At 40.0% G+C, this 20,322-nt stretch overlaps 1 protein-coding gene across 1 annotated transcript in view; it reads left to right on the top strand.

Annotated features, from left to right (window-relative positions):
- The window catches only part of EAF1 (ELL associated factor 1), a 23,019-nt gene extending 2,697 nt beyond the window's left edge, over positions 1-20,322 (top strand). The window contains exons 2-6 of the mRNA XM_074900623.1: positions 1,029-1,123; positions 4,311-4,447; positions 6,864-7,030; positions 13,590-13,820; positions 15,800-20,322. Coding sequence (XP_074756724.1) covers positions 1,029-1,123; positions 4,311-4,447; positions 6,864-7,030; positions 13,590-13,820; positions 15,800-15,846 — 677 coding nt within the window. The 3' untranslated portion in view covers positions 15,847-20,322. The remainder of the gene's footprint in view (positions 1-1,028; positions 1,124-4,310; positions 4,448-6,863; positions 7,031-13,589; positions 13,821-15,799) is intronic.

Raw genomic sequence — 20,322 nt, 5'->3', positions numbered from 1 at the left:
TTTTTTTTTTTCTGCAAATGTGCTTTTCATAGTGGAATTACATTTTAAATTTGTTCTGAGATATTAATTTCTTAACTAATGTAATTAAAAGCCTTAATTGTGAATATAATTCCATCTCTTCATATCCAGAGATGCTAAAATTGAATGGAGGCTTATTTTAGAAACAAACAACGCAAACCAAACTATATCTTATTTCACTTTGTCTAAATCCTCTGTCAAAATATTACAGGTTCTGATAGGTTTTTATGGGGTTTTTTATGGCTCATCAGCATGACAGAATAATGAGGAGAAAATACTTTTAAGTTAAAATGTTCTTAGTTCAAATAAATACACTAAACAGAAGTGCCTTGTTTGGGGGACAAAGCATTCTATACAATGCAACAAAAATACTTAAAGCTAGGGTTACTTTAAAGCTATTACAGTGTCTCACCTTAGTCATGCTTTCCATTCACAGCGGCACTGGACTAGCATGGAGCCTGCTGAAGTAAGATCAGCACCTTTTTTTTCCTTTTAGGTGAGAGCTGAGGTCTCCTACGCTTGAGGAGGTATTGTGGAGGCAAAATGGCTGTTAAATAGCCAGAAATATCAGCAAGGCTAAATTAGTTGGTGTCACTAAGTCAGTCTTTGTCACAGAGAGAGTCCTCAGGTTTGGAACTGGCAGGAGCCACACAGAGCCCTGATTCGTGAAGTCAGTACTCTTGAGATGCATGATACAGTTTTACCCTTGCTTGCAAAATTAAGTCTCAGTCTATGCCTAGGGTTTGGAGAAGTCTGCTTTTGGTCTTCAAACACAAGATCTAGAACCTTATTTCCATTTTAAAAAGGAAGTTTAGAATCTGTTGCCATCCATGCCTGAGGCACTGACCATAGACACATTGTGCTGGTGTGTTATCCCACTCCTGCTGTAAACGCTAGCATGTATTTTAGCATTCTCTGTTACCACAGTAAATATACAGTGACTCTTTGCAGGGCAGGATGACACTTCTGAAGACTCCGAGGAATGTAATCACAGTTGTTTTCCTCTTTAGATGATTTTAAGCCAGCATCGCTTGATACAGCTTGTGAGGGGGACCTCTACGTGGGTAAAGGAGAAGATGTAACAATCACTTTGCCACATATTCCAGTAAGTTTGCTATGTATGTGTCCTTGTTTACTCCAACAAATTTGCGATGTAGTTGCAGCCTCATGTAAATGTTAGTTTCACTTTCATCTTTGTTAACGCAAGTGGGTTCAATATTTGAGTTTGAGCAGCCAGACTTGTAGCGTGCTACCTCAGGAAAGGACTGTGCAATTGAATCTTTGTAAAGGGTTATATTTTTATGGTTCCAGTCTGTTCTTTACTTTTGATTCCTTCCTTCCTACTCTTCCTTGAATAACAAGAAGACTCTTACTGTTAGCTGAAGCTCTGTGCCTGGTTTCCATCTATTTTTAGTGCTATGGCTTAAGGAAGAAAGGCGGAGTAATTTGGGCTTTAGTCAAGATTCGATGCTTAGAAGCCACAGGTTGGCCTGTAAGCATGTTGTTCCCATTACTAAAACATGTAAAGAGCATAGAGGGTTCCCTGCTGTTAGCTTCATCCGTGGAAGCAAGAGGGGCGGTTCTGGTGAGTGGCAATGAAGTGGTTTCCCATCCACTTCCTCCTCAAATGATGCCATAAAGATCTACTGTGTGAGGATGATGGTCAAACAGCAATAAAACAAGTGATCAAACTTTATAGGTGCAGCTGTTTTGTAATTGAAGATTCCGTGGTTTCCTTACCAAAACAAAAGAAAGTGCTTGCATGCTGTAACTGGATTTGTTTATTAGCTAAAGTTAATGCTATGTGTCAAGCCAATAAACCAGAATTCAGAGACATCGATGGGTTTAGTGGTTTCAGGGGGACAGCAGTCAGTTTGGAAGCTGTATGTCAGATCCTTTTGATATTGTTTATTCTGGCACATTAATTGGTAGGTGATGATACTGTGATAATTCTCGCTGAATGAGGCTTTAGCCTGCTTCCCCCCCACTCCTGTTTCTTATGGCTTTGGTCACCTTTAGTGCTGCAGAAGGTCGCAATAGTGGTTTTTGTGTATAAAAACGATGAGTGTGGTAGTGCAATTTGAAAGCAGGTGACAATAGGATTAGTAGCCGTGGCATTCATCTTGGATTGACTGAGAACAGTGTTCCTTCGTCTTTTTGTGTTGAACAACAAATCTCTGTACTGATGAGTTTAATTTGATTGTCTTCCCATGAGTATGAGCAGTTTTAAGCTCCTAGTATGCTTTGGAGGCTTCGGCAGCTAACCTCACTGAATGCAGCCACTGTGCGTGCGTTGTTCCAAGGCAGTGCTGCCTGTGGTCCAGACAGAGAGCTGGAAAACACTGAGCACAGTGGAAAAGAGTGAGAAATTTTGAGATCATTTCATCCTGAGAAGATTTACTGAATTTTTTGGATCCTGCTTTGGTTCTCAGTTGCCCAACAACTGGATAGGATTCAGATTCTAAATTGTTTCTTGAAATTGTCTGGTCCCTGAGGGTATCTGATAATTTGTTCAGTGGAGATATTTTGATAAATTGAAGTACTATTTCTACATGTGACTTCAGTGGCTTTAGTATTTGATAAAACAGTTTGGATGGGGAAGTGAAGAATTTCTGTTTGTTAAAAAGACCCTCAAACATGAAAACAAATTGATTAAATGTCACCTGTTTCACTTATTGTATGTAGTCTTCTATCCTGTAATCAGCAAAATCTGTAAGACAGTGTTATTTAGGCACTAACATAAAACCTAAACATTTAAAGTAGAAGGGTGGGATGGTTAATTTGCTTAATCAGGGTTCTATTTCTGCTTAATTTTTAAGACAGAAATCACAGTCTTTTGAGTTAGGAGGCTTTTGGGTAGCAGAATGATAGCCAGCAAACTTTGAACAATTTTCGTTACGTTTGTGAATCATACATTTCCTGACGTAGTTGTCAACAGCGAGCAGGATTAGACTTTTAGCTTTTTATTCTCTTCAGTGTTGCTTTCCTCTCTTAAATGTAGGAAGGCTAAAAATGTAACATGCCTTTGAAGATTAGACTTTCTTGAGATTGAGTTTCTGAATTGTATCTGTATCTCTTACTGTATCTTTGTGGGAATTCAGATTTTTCACCCTTACAGTTCTGAAACCATTTTAAATTCAAATGTATTCTATTTATTAGCAATATGGAGAATAGGAATTGCATTCTTTGTGGTTAAAATATGATTGCTCATTTTTGTTACTCGGAATAAAATGTAGAAGGGTGTGTTTTTTCCTTTTCTCACTGATTTTGGTTCCTTTCCTGTGGCATGTGTAAAGATGCACATGAATAAACCTTTTTTAAAAAAAATATTTATACAGTAGCTGTACATTACAGAGAAGCCTGAGGCAGTTTCATAGCTGAGAACATACTTCTCTATATCCCCTTTGAGTAACATGTCCTTTTTTGACGTGGCCCTGTGTGCACCCGTGCTTCAGTGTGCACATAGACCATAGATTCTGCCTCCCTGTAACCCCAAAACCAGGTGTATGAGCCAGCCTGTGCATGGATGCAGTTTAGCTGAGCATAATCCCAGCAGTGTCAGTTAGCCAGCATGTACCACCACAGGAGTTTGTCTTTATTGCTTCTCAGTCTAGGCCTTCAGACTTTTGTGGTTCTGTGCAGCATTGTGTGGACTGGGGGACTTTCTGGAAGGCATCAAAATACCCAATTTGCTTTTGAGAAGACTTTTTGTTGTAATTTCACGGGATCTATGTGCTAATCTGACTTTGAAGAAGGCAGCTACTGTTACATAGTTTGTGACAGTTGCTTGTAATTAAAATACTGCCTTTTTACATATATATATAAATATAAATACGAAGCAGTTTAAATTATTTTTCAATTGACCACATATTTCTTTAGGCAGCTGTTGTGCTACATGAATAATTAGAACCTTATTTCTCATCCAAAGCCAAGATTTCCAGAGGAGAAATGTCAAGAAGATTTCTGACACTTGTCAGGGCCAGCTATGCAAATTCAGTTATGTTACCATTTTGGGAATGAGAACTGTAAATAATGGCAACCATGGAGATGATGTTTTGTCACTGCAGAGACACTTAAAGTGATGAAAGGCATAATATTACTATGAGGAGATGTCTGATCTACTGCATATAACTATTTTTCCCTTTTCATGAATGAACATTTTCTGGAGGAACTAAACATTAACTGCTTAGCCTCTTGGTCAGAACAATACATCTATCATTTCTCTTAGTGTTTATAAACTTCTGTGTAGGGGAATACAACCAAACAAATGTGTGCTCTTTCTTTGATACCAGGGTTCAACTCCACCAATGACTGTGTTTAAAGGAAATAAAAGGCCGTATCAGAAGGACTGTGTGCTTATTGTCAATCATGACACTGGGGAATATATGCTGGAAAAACTTAATAGCAGCATTCAAGTCAAGAAAACAAGGTAAAGCTGGGGACAGGGCTGTTGACAGGATTATTTCTTGCTGAAGTTTCTTCTTCAGACTGTCTTTTTGAACCAGAACTCAGTTTCCTTTTATTTTGTAGTGATGTTTAATTACTAAGCCTTATGGGCTTTACATGGCCAATTATCTTGCCTAAAAATGCAAATAGGAGTGCGAATCCAAGAGTAAAGAATTTGTAAATTCTCCACTGCTGAAAGGACATAATTATAGTTTGCAGTGAAACACCTCTGATGATTTGAAGCCTTGGAAGCTGGCTGAAGGATGGGATGTGTTTCAGGAATCTCTAGTTGGCTGAAAAAGACCATGGAAATATTAGGCTGTCAAAAGGATTGTTAGACTTTCTGGGTTTGTTCCCTACAGCTTCCGCTGGGACTCATGATGTTTTAATAATAGAGTCTTAGGCAACAAGAAACACTCATCCCTGTATTAGATCAGTGATATATAAAGTGTAACACAAGTCCAAAGCATCCAGCTGGGGCGGGAACTGTAGAAATAATGGTTATGAGGTTTTGCCTAGAAGAATTGCTGAGGCCAGAAATCCTCTCTGACCCAATATTCTCATTTCACTGCACAAATGCTACAAGTTTTACATTTAAGAAAACCCACTCTATTGCAGTGTAGAACTTTCAGCTGCTAAAACTACTAAAAACATGGGTTGCAGCTCATCAGCAGTTGGCTGGAAGCTTGCCAAGAACACCTTGAGTTCAAAGTAGATGGCCTGTGACACTCCTCTGAATCGCTGATGTGAAAACTCACCCCTGTGGCATTCATCTTGTCCAGTGGATATGAGCATGTCCTAGATGAGATTTGAATTCCCAATTTAAGTTCTGCTGGACTTTGTCTAGGTGAAGCTTAAGTCAAAAAGGAGCAAAGAAGTGCAGGAGGGCTTGGATTCAGTGAGGTGTTTGGATCCACTGAGTTTTGCCTCTGGTGAGGTGAAAAATGTTTCAACTTTTCTCAAGCAGAGGCAGGGTAGTAAGATATTGGGGATCCCTGTTTTGAGGAACAGTGCTTTGCAAAGTCATTCCGTTTTCTAGATCAGAAGTGGGGTTTTTTGGGTTGGTTTGGTTTTTTTTTTTTTCCATGGTTACTTTGGTCTGTAACGACCTGTTGACACTCTGTGGGAGCAGTTGGAGCAGTTTTTAGTGTTAACGTCCTGATGACATCCAAGGGGGAGTAGTTGCACTTTTTCTACATAAAATCTTCCATGGTTCCAAGAGCATAATTAATACTAGAAACAATCTTTTGCTTTTACCTTTCACTTGGTACAGTGAATGTATTGCCAAGTCCTCACTTCTATTGTAAATGACTGTGTAAGCTGCATTAATGTGGTATTTAATAGCTGCATTTCAGTGATGAACAATGAGGTGGTTCTGTGCTTAATTTTTGAGGTTGCATCTACAATTCAATAAGGCACAGAGATACCTGAGTTAGTGCTAAATGTACTAGCTCGGATACCAGAAGCGGTTTAGATGAAGTCCAGGCAGGTCCTCATGGGCTAGTTTGTATCTCAGTGGGATTCGCTCGTGGCCACAAAGTGTCACACTGCTGAGTTGGGACCCTCCTAGAACCCAAACTGAGCTCTAATACCCACATAAGCTGCTTCTGTGTTGCACTACATAAAGGCATTGGTGGTATGTGATAAATACACCACACACTTTAACTTCATTATGGTGTACTGCAGAGGGACAAAATACTTATCTTGAATAAGCATTTTGTTATGTTGTGGGGGTTTTTTTCTACCAAATTATTGACTGTCCTACAATCTCAGTCACATCACTGATTCAGTAAAAAGAAGAAATACCTGATTTGAATTTGAACAGCTAGGCATGGTGTTATTCTGGAGACTATTTCCCACTAAGGAAACAGCTTAAACTATTTTTAAGGGATAATAGCAAATGAATGAAAACCAGGAATTAAATGCTTGTATGCTGTATTTAGCAGTAAGAATGATTGCTCTAGTCAGGTTGACCACTAAGAGTTCAAAGTGAGAAAATTGGGGTTTTTTGCTGTGATTGTTTATGTAGGATTTTGTTAGGAGAGGATTTGTTTTATCATGTAGTTACTTTAAATTACTGTGATTGCTTATTCTTTTTTTTAAAATACAAATACTAATTGCTAAATTAAAGCCTTCATTGTTCTTCAAGTAGAGAATTTGGCACCACCGAAGCACATTTGGATTTGAAAATACATTTTGTAAGGGTGTTGCAGTGTAGCTGTATATGTTTATTTGTGTTGAAAGTAAGTGTTGCATACAGAAAGCTGTAATTCACCATTTATAAAAAAAAGTAGAGATCCATACAAAAGGAAGTCACAGATGATTCATTAGTACAAGGATACTGAAAAAGATGGACATAGTTGCTCAGTACTGCTGAATGTCTATGGTTGTTTTTTCAGAGCAGAGGGCAGCAGTAAGATCCAAGCCCGAATAGAACAACAGTCTGCCCGAGCGTCTCAGCCTCCTTCACAGTTCAGAGCCCCAACCAAGCCAGCAGCTGGACCTAAAACTTCTCCTTTGAAAGATAATCCTTCTCCTGAGCCTCAGCTGGATGACATTAAAAGAGGTAAAGAAGGGTTTGTAGTTTCTGGAGGTTTCGTTGGTTTTGTCTTTCTTCTTTCTAATAAAAACTATGACTGTGCAATTTATAAAAACTTTACGAGTGTTCAGGGATTAAAAGATGGCACTTGACAGCTGGTTTGTCATCTTTATATCTCATTGTAAGGCATCTTAGTGAATTATTTATTCTCTTCTGCCAGCATAGATATTTATACTGCAGTCTTCTCTGGCATGAGAGAACTTCCTCTTTCTGGATTATTTTTACTCTTCCAAACTATTTTTCTGTTCTGAAAAGAAGACAAAATAAGCATGAATTCAGAAACCTGTAGCTGAGTGCTAGACAAGTTGAATGGGTGTCCTAGGCAACAACAGCAACAAAAGCTAATGGTCCAAGATCTAGTTATGCAATCAGATAACTTGGACAAAAGTTATTCCTGCACTGAGTTAGGTTGGAGCCATTTGCCAGTAGGATGGAAGGGCTGAGTGGCTGTGTTCCCATCACAAGACCTGGAGCTTGTGCCATGCTACGTAGTGCTAGTTGGGGAGGGATGAGGGTGTGAACAACCCTTCAGCTTCCCCTTTACCACAACCACTTCTCTGCAGCTTTGATCACATCTGCCAAATTGTTGCTATACTTTTGTTAAAGTACCTTGAAGGGATGACTGGCTCAGCTCAGTCTCCTGCTCCAGCAAGGCTTTGTCTCATTGTTCTGCTGTGGACAGGGCGCACTTTCTTTGTCCATGTCCTTCCTTTCAACTGGTGTGATAACCTGGTTTTGCTGTGGATACGACAGTCAGAATGAGGAAGATTTTAAACTTAGGTTTTTATTTGCTCGTCTTATGTTTCTTGTCTGGCACCAGATGCAATTATTTTAAGATTGCTCTTTCTGTCTAGTGGTTGTGAGGTTTTTTTTCTGAGTCTCTTTTTATTTCTCTTTCCCATGTAGCTATTTTTGCCTGTAAACTTAGCTATATTAATTGCCCAGACTATGTTAATTACTTAGCAGGGTATTTTTTCAGTTCATGGTAATCACTAGGTGACATTTTTACTGATAAGCTGTCTGTGTGTTTGCATACGTACTGACTGGTCTCACTCTTTTGCAGCAGTAGTATTTTCAATACCTGGATGCTGGTCAACAGACGGAATCATCATCTGAGAGTCTGTTAGCTACAGTTCCCTTAGCTGCATTGCCATTTTTATTTTCTGTAAGGAGAAAGATAACAGGTTTATTTACAAATTGAATTAGTTGTGAATTTTAAATGTCTTTTTCTTGTAGCGTGTAATGTTACTTAACCATTGGGGCACTCTTTTGTATACATACAGCAATCTGTAAAGGTCATGTTATAATGTTTGTCTGGCATGATATCTGTTCTACAAAGATTGTTTTCTAGTGGTCTAAAATATAAGTCACATTGTTTAGAAATGTCTTAGTAATTTTTTGCCACCTGATCATCTTTTACTGGAAAAGTACCCCCAAATAAATAACCTTTAGTGTTTTGTTTCCAAAATCAAGCAAAAGAACACCTGACTTGTACTAAAAAAAAGGACTTTAAGTTGGTGTTTTATAGGGATAGTTGTTCAAAGCCCAAAAAGAGAGCAAATCCCTGAGCAGGTTCATTTTTGCTTATAGTATATGCCTCTATAGCTTTTTTCCAGCATTTATTATCTAGAGCATCATCATTACTAAACCATTTATATCATAAGAACCTACTTGGGAAGGGTAGAACTAAAATGGCACCATTCTACAATGAAAATATAAAACGTAACTGTAAAAGCTATGAGATAGTCTTCAGTCCTGTTATCTTTCCTTAATATGTCTTTGTATGAACAAAGGCTTGTAAGTTCTGAAGAGACTGTGTTCTTTCCATTGAAGCAGTAGATTTCCTTCTAGGTGAAGTACCTCATTTGTATGAAAGAAAGATTAAGCTGAAATTCTGTGTTTTTTTCTTTAATGGATGCAGCGCAGACCTTACAATCCCCAAAAGAAGTGGTTGAAAGGATCTCTGCTGCTATGACACTCTCTTTCTCCTAGTGTGCCCTACTTAAGAGTGTGCTAAGACATGCAGCCTTCATGATGTTTAACAATGGCTTTCAGGTAACCTCAGCACAAGTTACTGCTTTCCCCCCAGTACCCTCAGCTGTGCATTCCCATAGCTCCCCTTACAGACAAGCTGGGAAACAAACTTTCAGGTAGGTCAGTTTTCTGTCCCATTACACAACTGTCCAAACAGTGGTACCTGAGGACAGAGTCAGAGCCTATGGCAGTTGAGCCAGTCCTTTCCTTCATGCAGAGGCCTTGGGGAGCCTGGGTCTTGGGTCCTGTGGCAGAGGAATCTTTTTCCCTGCAAGCTTTTATATTGCCCTCCTGCATGAAGGGAGCAAAAGAGAGGGTAAGAGCTTGTTCTTTTGAATTCTTGGCTACATCTGATAACATTTCATTAAGCGGTGAACATTTGCAAACATCTACCGCAATACAGCCATTTATGTGCCTGAAATGATCAGCATTTATCAGATGTATTTGACCACAACAGAAATGTTTTCAGTAATGTTGACATAATTACAGCATGCTGTACTTGGGAAAAAAACCACAGAAACATATTTCTGGTTTGGAGACTGTAAATTCAGTGCTTAAAAATCTGAGCAGATCTTGTTTACCTAAAATGCAGCTGTAGTATGTAAGGATTATGCCATAGTACTGCCTTTGTCTCTTAAGAACACCTCAATCAAATTTTTTGCACTTCAATGTAAAATGCTGCCGTCTTTGCATGCTCTAAGTGCCAGCATCAAGTTTATTTTGCTCCACCTTGCATACCGTTATTAACAGTAAGCATTCTACTATAGGCATGCAATCTTATCCTTCCTAAAGCTGAATTACTTTATTTCCAAAAGTTCTTGGTATTCTTGCAGCCCAAGGTTAGGGTATTAGTTAAAATTCTGCATAGCCTATGGGAATTGAGAGAAGCAGTAAGAACCCTTAGACATGATTACGGAAAGAAATTAGGGCATTTGATACTGAATATATACAGAAGACAGCCCTGTTGAGAAGGGCTGTTCTGTTTGTATAATGATTTCTGACCTTGGGTGTTTTGTTGTTTTTTTTTTTTTACTCTAAAAACTGCTAGTGTAAAACAGTAAGCCATTTTGTTTTCTTGAAAGAAAGCCTACAGTTGTAACATGAAATGTGCACAAGTTAAGGTTCCCCTAGCAATGTCAGCCTTTTTAGATGATGTAGACTCAGTTAAGGCAAGTGTTCAAAACTGTACTATATGGAAAGCTTTTTTAAAAGTAACTGCTGCACATCCTAACACTTGTCATCTTTTAAACCTTAAAGGTCCATCAACGTGAAGCATTTGATCTTACCGTACAAAGATCTGGGAAATGTCTGACTCTTTCATTGTTCAGCTTAGTGTATATGTACACGTATACACACAGCTACATTAATTGGAGGCACCACAAGGAAATGTTTAGCCAAAGCTTCAGTACCTAGAACTGCACTAAGCGTAACAGGGAAATAGGAAAATGCAAAATTGGACGGTTTTAAAGCAGATTCATTTTTCCTACAAGGCTTTGGTGACATCGTTGGCTTAGCCACCATGTTTGACAGTGTGGCACAAGAGGGTTTTGAACAGACTTCCTTAGTGATCCTCATGGTGTTCTGCCTGGCAGACTTGTAGCAATGCAGCAGCCACCATAACATTAGTGTCAACCGTTACTTTTTTCTCATCTGCACAGATGAGATGTTTAGACTTTTGGGCTCAAGGAATTAAGAGACAAGAGAGACCTGTGGGGAGCTGACAGTCTGTGAGGCAAAAGTTGACTAGAAGATGGCTCAGACCATGTTTCCACCCATGACCATTGTCACTGGTAACACCCTTAACTTCCCAGTCCATGAAGCTTGTGATATTGGCTCTGTTTTGCTTTTCTTGCCTGTATTCAGCGTAGTGGGCCTTAGCACTTCTTCCAAGGCATTGTCTCTTCCCCTCCTCATAACCAAAACTCTTCTATGGGCTCTTAGTTTTCTGCTTTCTCAGCAGAAAACCCTCACTTTTCAATCAGACACTAATCTCTAATTCTGTTTAAAATTAGCGAGGCTAATCTTCCTTTCCTCTTCATCAGGCTGCATCACTTCCTTCAGTTATCTCCTCACCTACTGTATCAAGTTCAAACTTCTTGTTTAGTTTTTTTTCTCTAGTTCTTTGGAGTGCATTTCTTGTTGTGTCTTTTCCCTTTCACTGCCAATTCCTCTTAGATTACTTCACCTTCTTCACACTATTTTATATGATGCTTTCTGGGCTGCTGTGTTCTTCTCAGCCCGTGTGCCATCACTCCATCTCAGCCATAGACTCTCTAGCTCTGTAATCGTACGTGTGTAATTCTCGGACACTTGTCCTTTATTAGCATTGTTTACTGAATCTTTTTTGCAATATGAACTGTGGTCTGTAGGTGATTGTACTTACTACAATCCAGGATATTCTAACAATGTATTATTATCATCACTATAAGTTACAACAACTCCCATCACTAGAAGTATGTGGAAAATTTACATCATTAAACTAGGGAGAAAAAAATTGAAATCTGAGTATTTTAAAGGGAAAGAACCATTATTGTGTTTACCTTTTCCTTTAGCTTTCCCCTGTGAATATCTTAGCCTTGAACACAGGGTACATTTACAATATGAAGTCCTCGATATGGGTGGACTGAGAACAGTGACTTACAAGTGTTCATTTGTCTGTGTATCAGATTCCAGGTATGAAATGGATTTTTAAAGCCTGCACAACTGTGTTGAGAGTAAGGGAGAAAGACATTACAGTACAAAGTAACATCTTCTGTTGGCCTAATCATATATTCTTTCTCCTTCTTCCAATGGTCTCTCACACTATGTCTTCAAGGTGAATGAGTAAGATTTACCTGGCATACTAATAAAGTACAGAGAGCACGGGTGGTCTAGTCAGAGATACAGGTTTAGGAAGTAAGTTGAGTGAACAGCCCCACTATCGTTAAATACCCAGCTGGAGTTAGTCATAGGGTTGTTCCCTTTCAATGCACCTTCCTTGCCTCTGATTCAGTATAACTATAGCAGTTGAAATTGAGCTCTTAACTTTGAAATTGAAAAACAGCAGTTTTAAAACTGGCAAAAAAACCCTTAATTTCTCAAACCAGTACATGCTGATCTAGAGGAGCTCCCTCCAGCAAATAATGTGGTAGTGTTAAGTAGCCCAAGGAAAATGGGTCTTATTAAAAAAGGGAAGAGTTCCAGTTGCTCAGACTTACTCCTGCAGGGCCTGAAGATAAGAAGCATTAAAATTGTGCCATTTTTACCTAAAGATTCATTTTACATGATCTAGCTGTGCCATAGACAAAAAGGATGTCCTCAGCTGAGGAGCTGGGATTCATCTCATTTTGACACACATCTGACCTAAGGTGAATGACTTCTGGCATCAGCTCTCAATTTGTCAGGTAGAGATGACAGTACCTCATCTCTCCCTTCTTTCATTCTTGTCCTTTTAGCCTGTGACTTCTCCAGGGCGAGCACTGACTTCTAACCCTGTGGTTATAGAACTGCTAACCCAACAAAAGTCTAGATTTTGAGGATTTCACATCCTATACTTATGTGTGAATATTGTTCTCTTGTGGAAACCTGCCTAGGTGAACTGAGTTATTAGATACTTGACTTTGTGGGTGGATACAAAAGAATTGTCTTCTAATAGTGTTTAGGCCACTTATTATGACAAATCATTTGAGGTGACTTACCTTAATAACTGTTTAGTAACCAGTCATTCAGCCAACACTGGCTGTTGCTGATGTGACTGTCATGGTGCTGTCATGGTATTACAGTGTTTCTTTGCACTGGAAACCCTCAAGTTGGGTGTGTCTGACTTGAATAACCTCCCAGTTTCAGAGTAGTCCCTGTATTTTCCTGACTACTTGTAAGCTCTATAGCAGATTAAGGTATTACTACCACTCCCCAGCATGTGAATATTCTATCTGCCCCACTGCAAAGTTATCTGATGTCATCCATCTGCTTCTGAAGTTTGTTCAAAATTAGTTGTGTGGCTTTGCACTGGAGCAGTTTCATACACTATCTGAAGTCAAGGCAGTTTCTGTTGTGATCAGGTGCCTGTGCGCACCCCACCCCACCCCCCGCCCTTTTTGTGCTTTCCAGAAGCCTAAATGTCACTGACACCTACCAATTTAGATTCCTACACGTTAAGATGTTTTTTAAAAATGGGCCTGTAAAAATCAGGCATGTACTTACTTAGTTTGTAAACATATAACCTGTCAAAAATAATGAAGCAGGAAGTGTTTTCAGGATTGTAAAGTATATGAAAATAGTGGAAGTGAAGGTTTTATGATACTAACCTATGCTGTTGCTTCTTTAAATTTATCTACAACAACTAAGTAAAAAATTTTCAGAATTTTTTTGTTTTCCTTCCTGTCTCTTTCATGTGAGATATTTTGATGTGATAAATTATATTTGAGAAAACTATTGCATTTTCACATTCTTTTTCAAAATTCCATGGGCCCCTGTTTATGGTTTCAACCAGATGAATGTCCTTTTATTTCAGAGCTCAGAGCAGAGGTTGAAATTATTGAGCAGATGAGCAGCAGCAGTGGAAGCAGCTCATCGGATTCAGAAAACTCATCTGGGAGTGAAGATGAAAGCTCCAGCAGTGAGGGGGAAGAGCCAGCACATGTTTCCCCTTCCCAGCCACCACACCAGCAGTATAACAACAGGAATGCTGTCGCTAATGGCACCAGCAGGCCACAAGGAAGCAATCAGCTCATGAACACGCTCCGTAAGTAAAGGCTTGTGTCTTATTGCTGTGGGACCACTCATTTTCTTAGCATGTTAGGCTAACTTCATGAAGTGCAGTTTGCCATCCCGGGGAGCTGGGCTGGCTGAAATATGTGGACAGGTTTTTTGAACAGAGGTCCAAGACCTGTCTGAAGGGGTGGAGATTGCTTCAGGTTGGTTTAGAGCCTGTGGGCATCAGCCCAATGCCCCCCATTGACTGTGCTGAGCCTGGATTCAGGCCTCTGCATGGAGTGAGTAGGTAGAAAAGCATCTGTGTGGGAGAATCTGGTGCACCAGAGGATGGGAATTATTTTAATGTGAAAACACAGATTAGACATAAGCGGTGGGGATGTGTCAGTTAAAGGTCTGTAAAACATTGTGAATGATGGTCTCTGGGGTCTTTGTTGCTAGCTGTATTGCGTTGTCAGAGTATTTACTTTATACTGTGTTGGTCACAGCTGCATTTTCACGAATACCACACTTTGAAGGGAAATTTGAAGTGTCATGTATTTGGTTAAAATATTAGAGCTATGGTGTTTGCATGCATTGAATCAATACAAATTCAATCCACCCTTTAAAAAGTGTAAAAAAAATATTTTTAAAGCACAGTTTTGTCCTGTGAGACTTTCTCTAGGGAGATGTTGTACATCTGTGTTGCTCTTTCCATACGCTAGATCAGGTATATTCTAACTCAGTGGAGTTAAAATAGTGCATTTACAGGAAACCAGAACTTAGTTGTCATAAACTGTTCTTAATTCCTCCTGAGGCATGTTTGCATATATCTCTTGGCACCCACACACTGGGAACTGGTGGAGTTTAAATACAGATAAATGTAGAGTTTCCAGCTTCAGGAAGATAAGTATATTACACAGACAACACTGAAAAGGCCTGCTGTGGAAAAATGGAAAGGCCTGTCAGTAATTAATTGTCTAGGTGAAATCCAAAGTTAACAAAGTCAGTAGGAATCTTTCCATTTCCCTGTTTCTGATTATGAGCTCCTCTTCTCTGCTTCTCCTGGGCCATGTTAACAGGAGGTCATGGAATGTCCAGAAGCCTGTGACTCCAGGAGAATTTGAGAACTCATAGGGTAGCTCCTTTTTTCAGGCAGTGATTTTTGCCTTTGGATTTAAAATCCTTTTGCCAAGGATTAATAAATATGTCCTTGACCATTCAAGTCATTGGTGACCATCTACATGGGGAGAGTCACCCCTAACCCAAGTTCTTGTTTCACAGAAAGGGAGAGGACATGAAGAAATCAGGGTATAGCCATTGTGTAGCTGCTCAGCAGCTCTTTGGGGCAGGGCTGTGGGAGAACGCTGGAAGAGCTAGGTTCAATTATCAGAACACAGGCGTGATTCTTTTGCCCCCTTTTATGCCCTCCACCTCACCAAATCACAAGTGCTCTGCAAAACAAGGTCTGAGACTGTGGGTTCCATCCATATCCTGGTCTTCTTTTGTCTGCTCTCTTTTTGCACTTTGCAGGGGGGCCTTCACCATCACAGCATTTGTCAGCTTAGTTCAGCCGATAGCCTTGAGTTGTGATGGCTTTAACATTCCTTTTGGTTTATTGACATGTGGAGGCCTTGCCTTGCCTACCCAAATGGCCTTAAGACCAAAAAAAATTTTTTAGAAGGGCCGAGAAAACCAGGGGATTCACCAGTGCCTTGTCCCAGAGCTATACAGGGGAGCTTGGCTGTGTGGAGCAGCTGCTAGCGTGGGTGTGCTGTTCTCCCACCAGGGAGCAGCTTTGGTGGCTGTGGAACCACGGACACTCGGTTTGGTTTGGCCTGGAGCTGACTGTAGTGTTCTTGGGCATGGAGAGGTCCATTAAATGACAGATAATGTTTGCATTAATTTCTTGTGTTATTCTTATTTAAATATTCCAGCATAAATGTGACTGTTGTTTGGTTTGATTGCCATGAAATGTGAATTAACACCTACTCACTTGTTGTGTTTTGTTGGTTTTTTTGTTTTCCATAGGAAATGACTTGCAGTTGAGCGAGTCTGGGAGCGACAGTGATGACTAGAGGCTGAGCTTTTACTGTTTCTGTTACATATACATGAAGAACTAATTTACCTTGAAGTGATCCTATTGCTTATGAAGAGGAGCTGGCACAAACATAGTTCCATGTGTGGAATTTCAGTAGAAGAAATGCATAGACCTACAAAATAGCAGATGTTGAGGGCTCTTTTACTTTGTGAATTAAGTGTATATTTTGTGTATATTCTTATTCTTCCAAAACTTTAAATAGATATGTACAGTGGTAAGCCAATATCTATCTCTCCCTATGTTCCTGTCCGTCATCTGTAAGTTTAATGTGTAACTATATGATGTCATCTAAAAATGTCTTGCTTGTAGAAGATATTCAGCCCTTCATGAATTCGGGGGGGGGGGGGGAGCTTTTGTATATAGGGTGAGCATGAGCCAACAATGAGTTTAAAAAAACATGCAGGAGCTAGTGTGTGTACTGAAGTGAGACTGTTGTAAACTAAGTTTCAATACTAAGTGGATTGATTTGAGACTTTTCTAATGTTGTTTTATTGCTATTTATGGTTGAATTAATGGACTTACTTTTAAACAGTTGGAAAATAGAAATCATAAAACCATGTTCATCACAAACCTTGCTGCACCAGTGCCTTATAAGCAGGTTTTTAAACAGCCCTTCCATTCCTACCACCTTTCCTATAGGGAGCAATACTGAAACCTCCTCGGGTTACTTTTGCGAACAGGAGCTGTATTTCACATACAGCCAGATGTACTCTAAGGGCAGTTACTCTAGCAAGAAAGAGGATATATGTTAGTCACCTGAACAAATCCAAATTAGAACCAGATCAGCGTTTTCTCTTGCAACTAAGTGTCTCATTTAACTCATTCAGACCTAGTCTTCAGAAATACTTAGGAGCCCAATTACCAGTGAAATTGCAGTGTCAGAAACACAAGATATTGGACTTACTGAAATTGTAAGACCAGAGACTTCTTTGCAGTTTCCTAGAGAATGCAGGAAGAAGAGATAACTAAACAATTAACTGTGAAACACCAGAAGTCTCTCTCCTACCACAGTTGTCCAAGTAGACTTTAGTCCATATTATTTGTTGGATGGGATCTCTGTGCTTGGCAGGAGTACACAGAACATGAAATATTTGCCTAGGTTGAAATTCACCCCTGTTTAAGGGGGTTTAAAGGGTGCTTAGTTAGATTATCATTAACTTTTTTTGCTCATGTGGAAAATGAGTGCCATAGGCAGCCTCTTATAGCTTGAACAGCAGGCTGACTTTTTAAAACCAAAACTCAACTGGCATAGGACAAGTGGCACCATAGTGGTGGTGTAATCCAGGGCAATGGGAAGCTGAATAGGATGCCTCTCCATTCTTGAGTGTCTGCTTTGCACTGCTTTTGTCTGTCTGTTAGTTTGTGGTTTAACTCCTATTTGTTTACTGAGCTCTTTATTTTTTAAGGTGTTGAAGAGCAAGGGGACATTTGAAGGGAGATTTTATTAAATGGTTTATTTTTTTGCATTAGATACATATTCAGGCATATTTTTGCATTGTTGTACATACATTTAAAAATACTTGGGTTTTTTAAAAGTGTTTTGTGATGTGGGTTTTATTTTAACAGACAATTTTGAAATATATTTGATGTAAAGCCACAACTGCTCTCTTTTTTTTTTTCTTTTTTTTTTCCCCTCCCCCCCCCCCCCTTTTCTTCCCCCAACAGTGAAAGTGCTCTGTTTTATCCAGCTTGTACCAATTTGGGATTTTACACTTTGGTGCAGGAGATCTGAATGGTAGTTGGCGGCCTAATTAATGCTAATACTGCTCCTGACTTTTTCCCGTCTGAAGATATGAATAAGCAGGGAGACATTTCTCGATGCTATTTCCCTATTACTGGAACTTATTCCTGAGTTCTGTTGACATTATTTGCGCTTAAATGAAAAAGCAGCAGTGCAGCATTTTCATTGCTTAACATTCACTGGTTACTCATGCATTCTAAAAATCCAAGACATGTCATAGGAAGTTTACTATCTGTTTGTAAATAAAATATATGAAACTGAAGAGGATAAGACAACACCAGACTACATTGATTTGAATCGCCAATTATTGTTTAGATCCGCAAGTGGGAAAGCTTCATTAAGATAATCAATTTCTGCCTTGTTTTGTATTCGTCCTCCAGGTCATGTTGCCCTGCTATGCCTCCCTGAAAGATTTCTTCCCCTCCCTGTTTTTTGGTGACCAAATCAACAAATTTTCACACAACCACACCACATTTAAACTAGGTTGGGCCATCCTTTGTATCCCCTGGAGATACATCATATCAAGGGTGGCCAGGCTGTTGGTTGTGAGCTGCATAGCTGCACATCAGACTACAACACCTGGCTGCCCACGGGGCTGGTGAGTAACAGGGTGGCCCACAGCCTGCCTGCGGGCATAAGGAGGCCAGTCCCTACGCGTGTGTGACCAGCCTGTCCTCTCCCTGCCACTGTGTCCTCAGCAGCTCCCGGCAGCTCCTGCCTGAGCTCTCTGGGATCTCCACCCTTCCCACAGCAATCAGACGTGTTTTGTGAGAGTGAACCATGTAGAGACTTCAGCAGGCAACTTGTAAGTGGTAAGGGTGGCTGCTGCTTTTTTTCCTTTTTCTAAAGACACACGAGTGTGTTTTAAAGCCATTGCCAGCCTGACATTTTGATTTGGGCTCTTAAAATTTTATGTTTCGTACGTTAAGAAGTAGTAAACATTGTCTATCTGCTCCTATTAGATGGTTGTTTATTTGTTCATGATTTGCTGCAAGTTTTATTCAGATGGAAATTGAAACTCAAATTTCTTTCAGAAAAGTGGTCATTTAGAATTCTTTTAATTAGTTGGCAATATCTTTAATGTGTTCATCTCTGGGCCTCCCAACATAAGAAGGACATGGACCTGTTGGAGCGAGTCCAGAGGAGGCCACGAAAATGATCAGGGGCTGGAGCACCTCCCCTATGAGGACAGGCTGAGAGAGTTGGGGTTGTTCAGCCTGGAGAAGGGAAGGCTCCGGGGAGACCTTATAGTGGCCTTCCAGTACTTAAAGGGGGCTACAGGAAAGATGGGGAGGGGCTCTATATCAGGGAGTGTAGGGATAGGATGAGGAGTGATGGTTCTAAACTGAGGGAGGGTAGTTTTAGATTAGATATAAGGAGAATATATAAGGAAGAAATTCTTCCCTGTGGGGGTGGTGAGACCCTGGCACAGGCTGCCCAGAGAAGCTGTGGCTGCCCCCTCCCTGGCAGTGTTCAAGGCCAGGTTGGACGGGGCTTTGAGCAACCTGGGCTAGTGGAAGGTGTCCCTGCCCATGGCAGGGGGCTGGAACTGGATGGTCTTTAAGGTCCCAACACAAATTATTTGGTGATTCTATGCTGGAGAAATAAGTTGACTAAAGTATGTTTTGATTAAACCTATTAAAGAAACATAGTATTCCTGATTTTTCCTGGAAGATTCTAATCCTGCAGGATTTTAGCACAAGCAGATTTTACCACCTTATGCTAATTTTTCTGCTAACTTTTCCACATAAAGTAGGAAGATCTTTTGTATGCCAATTAGTTTAAATGTGATTAGCTGCATATGGAATGCAATTATCTGAATGAATTGAAGGTGAGTAAATATTTCTTTGCATTAGTGGGAGAGCTGCCTGCTGGCTATGGCAAGGTTAGCAGTTCAAGATAGCTGTGGTTTCTCACGGTTTCTTCTCTTCAGTGACTTCATCCATTTCAGTGGTTTGACTTTCCTTGAAACTTCACCAGCAAGCATGGCCTGCTCATGACCTTTCCCATAACTAGAATTGCTTTAGGAGTAATAATAATGATTTAAAACTGATTCAATTAGATTGTCACAATTTCAAATATTGTTGCGAGTTTTTTTTTAATACAAAGGCTTGGTTTCCAAGGGGGCAAATTCAGTCACCCGCTTGTCCATGTTGGCCACCTTAAAATACAACTACAGCAATGCCCAAGCTGTGTTTCAGATTTGTCATGTGCAGAAAAGCTTCCACCCACCTCTGCCCTTATTCCAGCCTGGAGGGAGGGCTTACCAGCCCTAGGAGCAGGCACGGCTTGACTAACCCCAGCTAAACCACAGGCATGGTCACCTCCAGGCGAAAGGTGTCCCAGTCCCCTGCTAAGAGTCACAGCACCCGTTTATAAGAACATGCCGCACTACCCTTTCTTGTTCCAGCAAAGCATCCCCCTCCTGTCATGAGTCTTGGCTGAACTGATTTTGTTGAGAAGGCAGACTGATAGGAAAATGTTTGTTTTCTTCAGCGTTGCTCGGAATAGCTCAAAGCTTAACTGTGGGTAGTACATCTGTTTTGAAGATACTTTGCCTAAGTAGATTTGCACAGTTTGCTTTATTATAGACTAGCTATGTGCCTGTTTACAGCTATGTATAGAAACAGTTTGCTGTGTGAAGCTTTATAGTCTCTTTTTCCTCCTTCAAAGTCCGTTTATTTGAATAAAAAAGAATGAAGTTCAACAATC

This window comes from Athene noctua, chromosome 2 (genome assembly GCF_965140245.1).
Source record: "Athene noctua chromosome 2, bAthNoc1.hap1.1, whole genome shotgun sequence".
Taxonomy (NCBI): Eukaryota; Metazoa; Chordata; class Aves; order Strigiformes; family Strigidae; genus Athene; species Athene noctua.
This window is presented reverse-complemented; position numbering and strand designations above follow the sequence as displayed.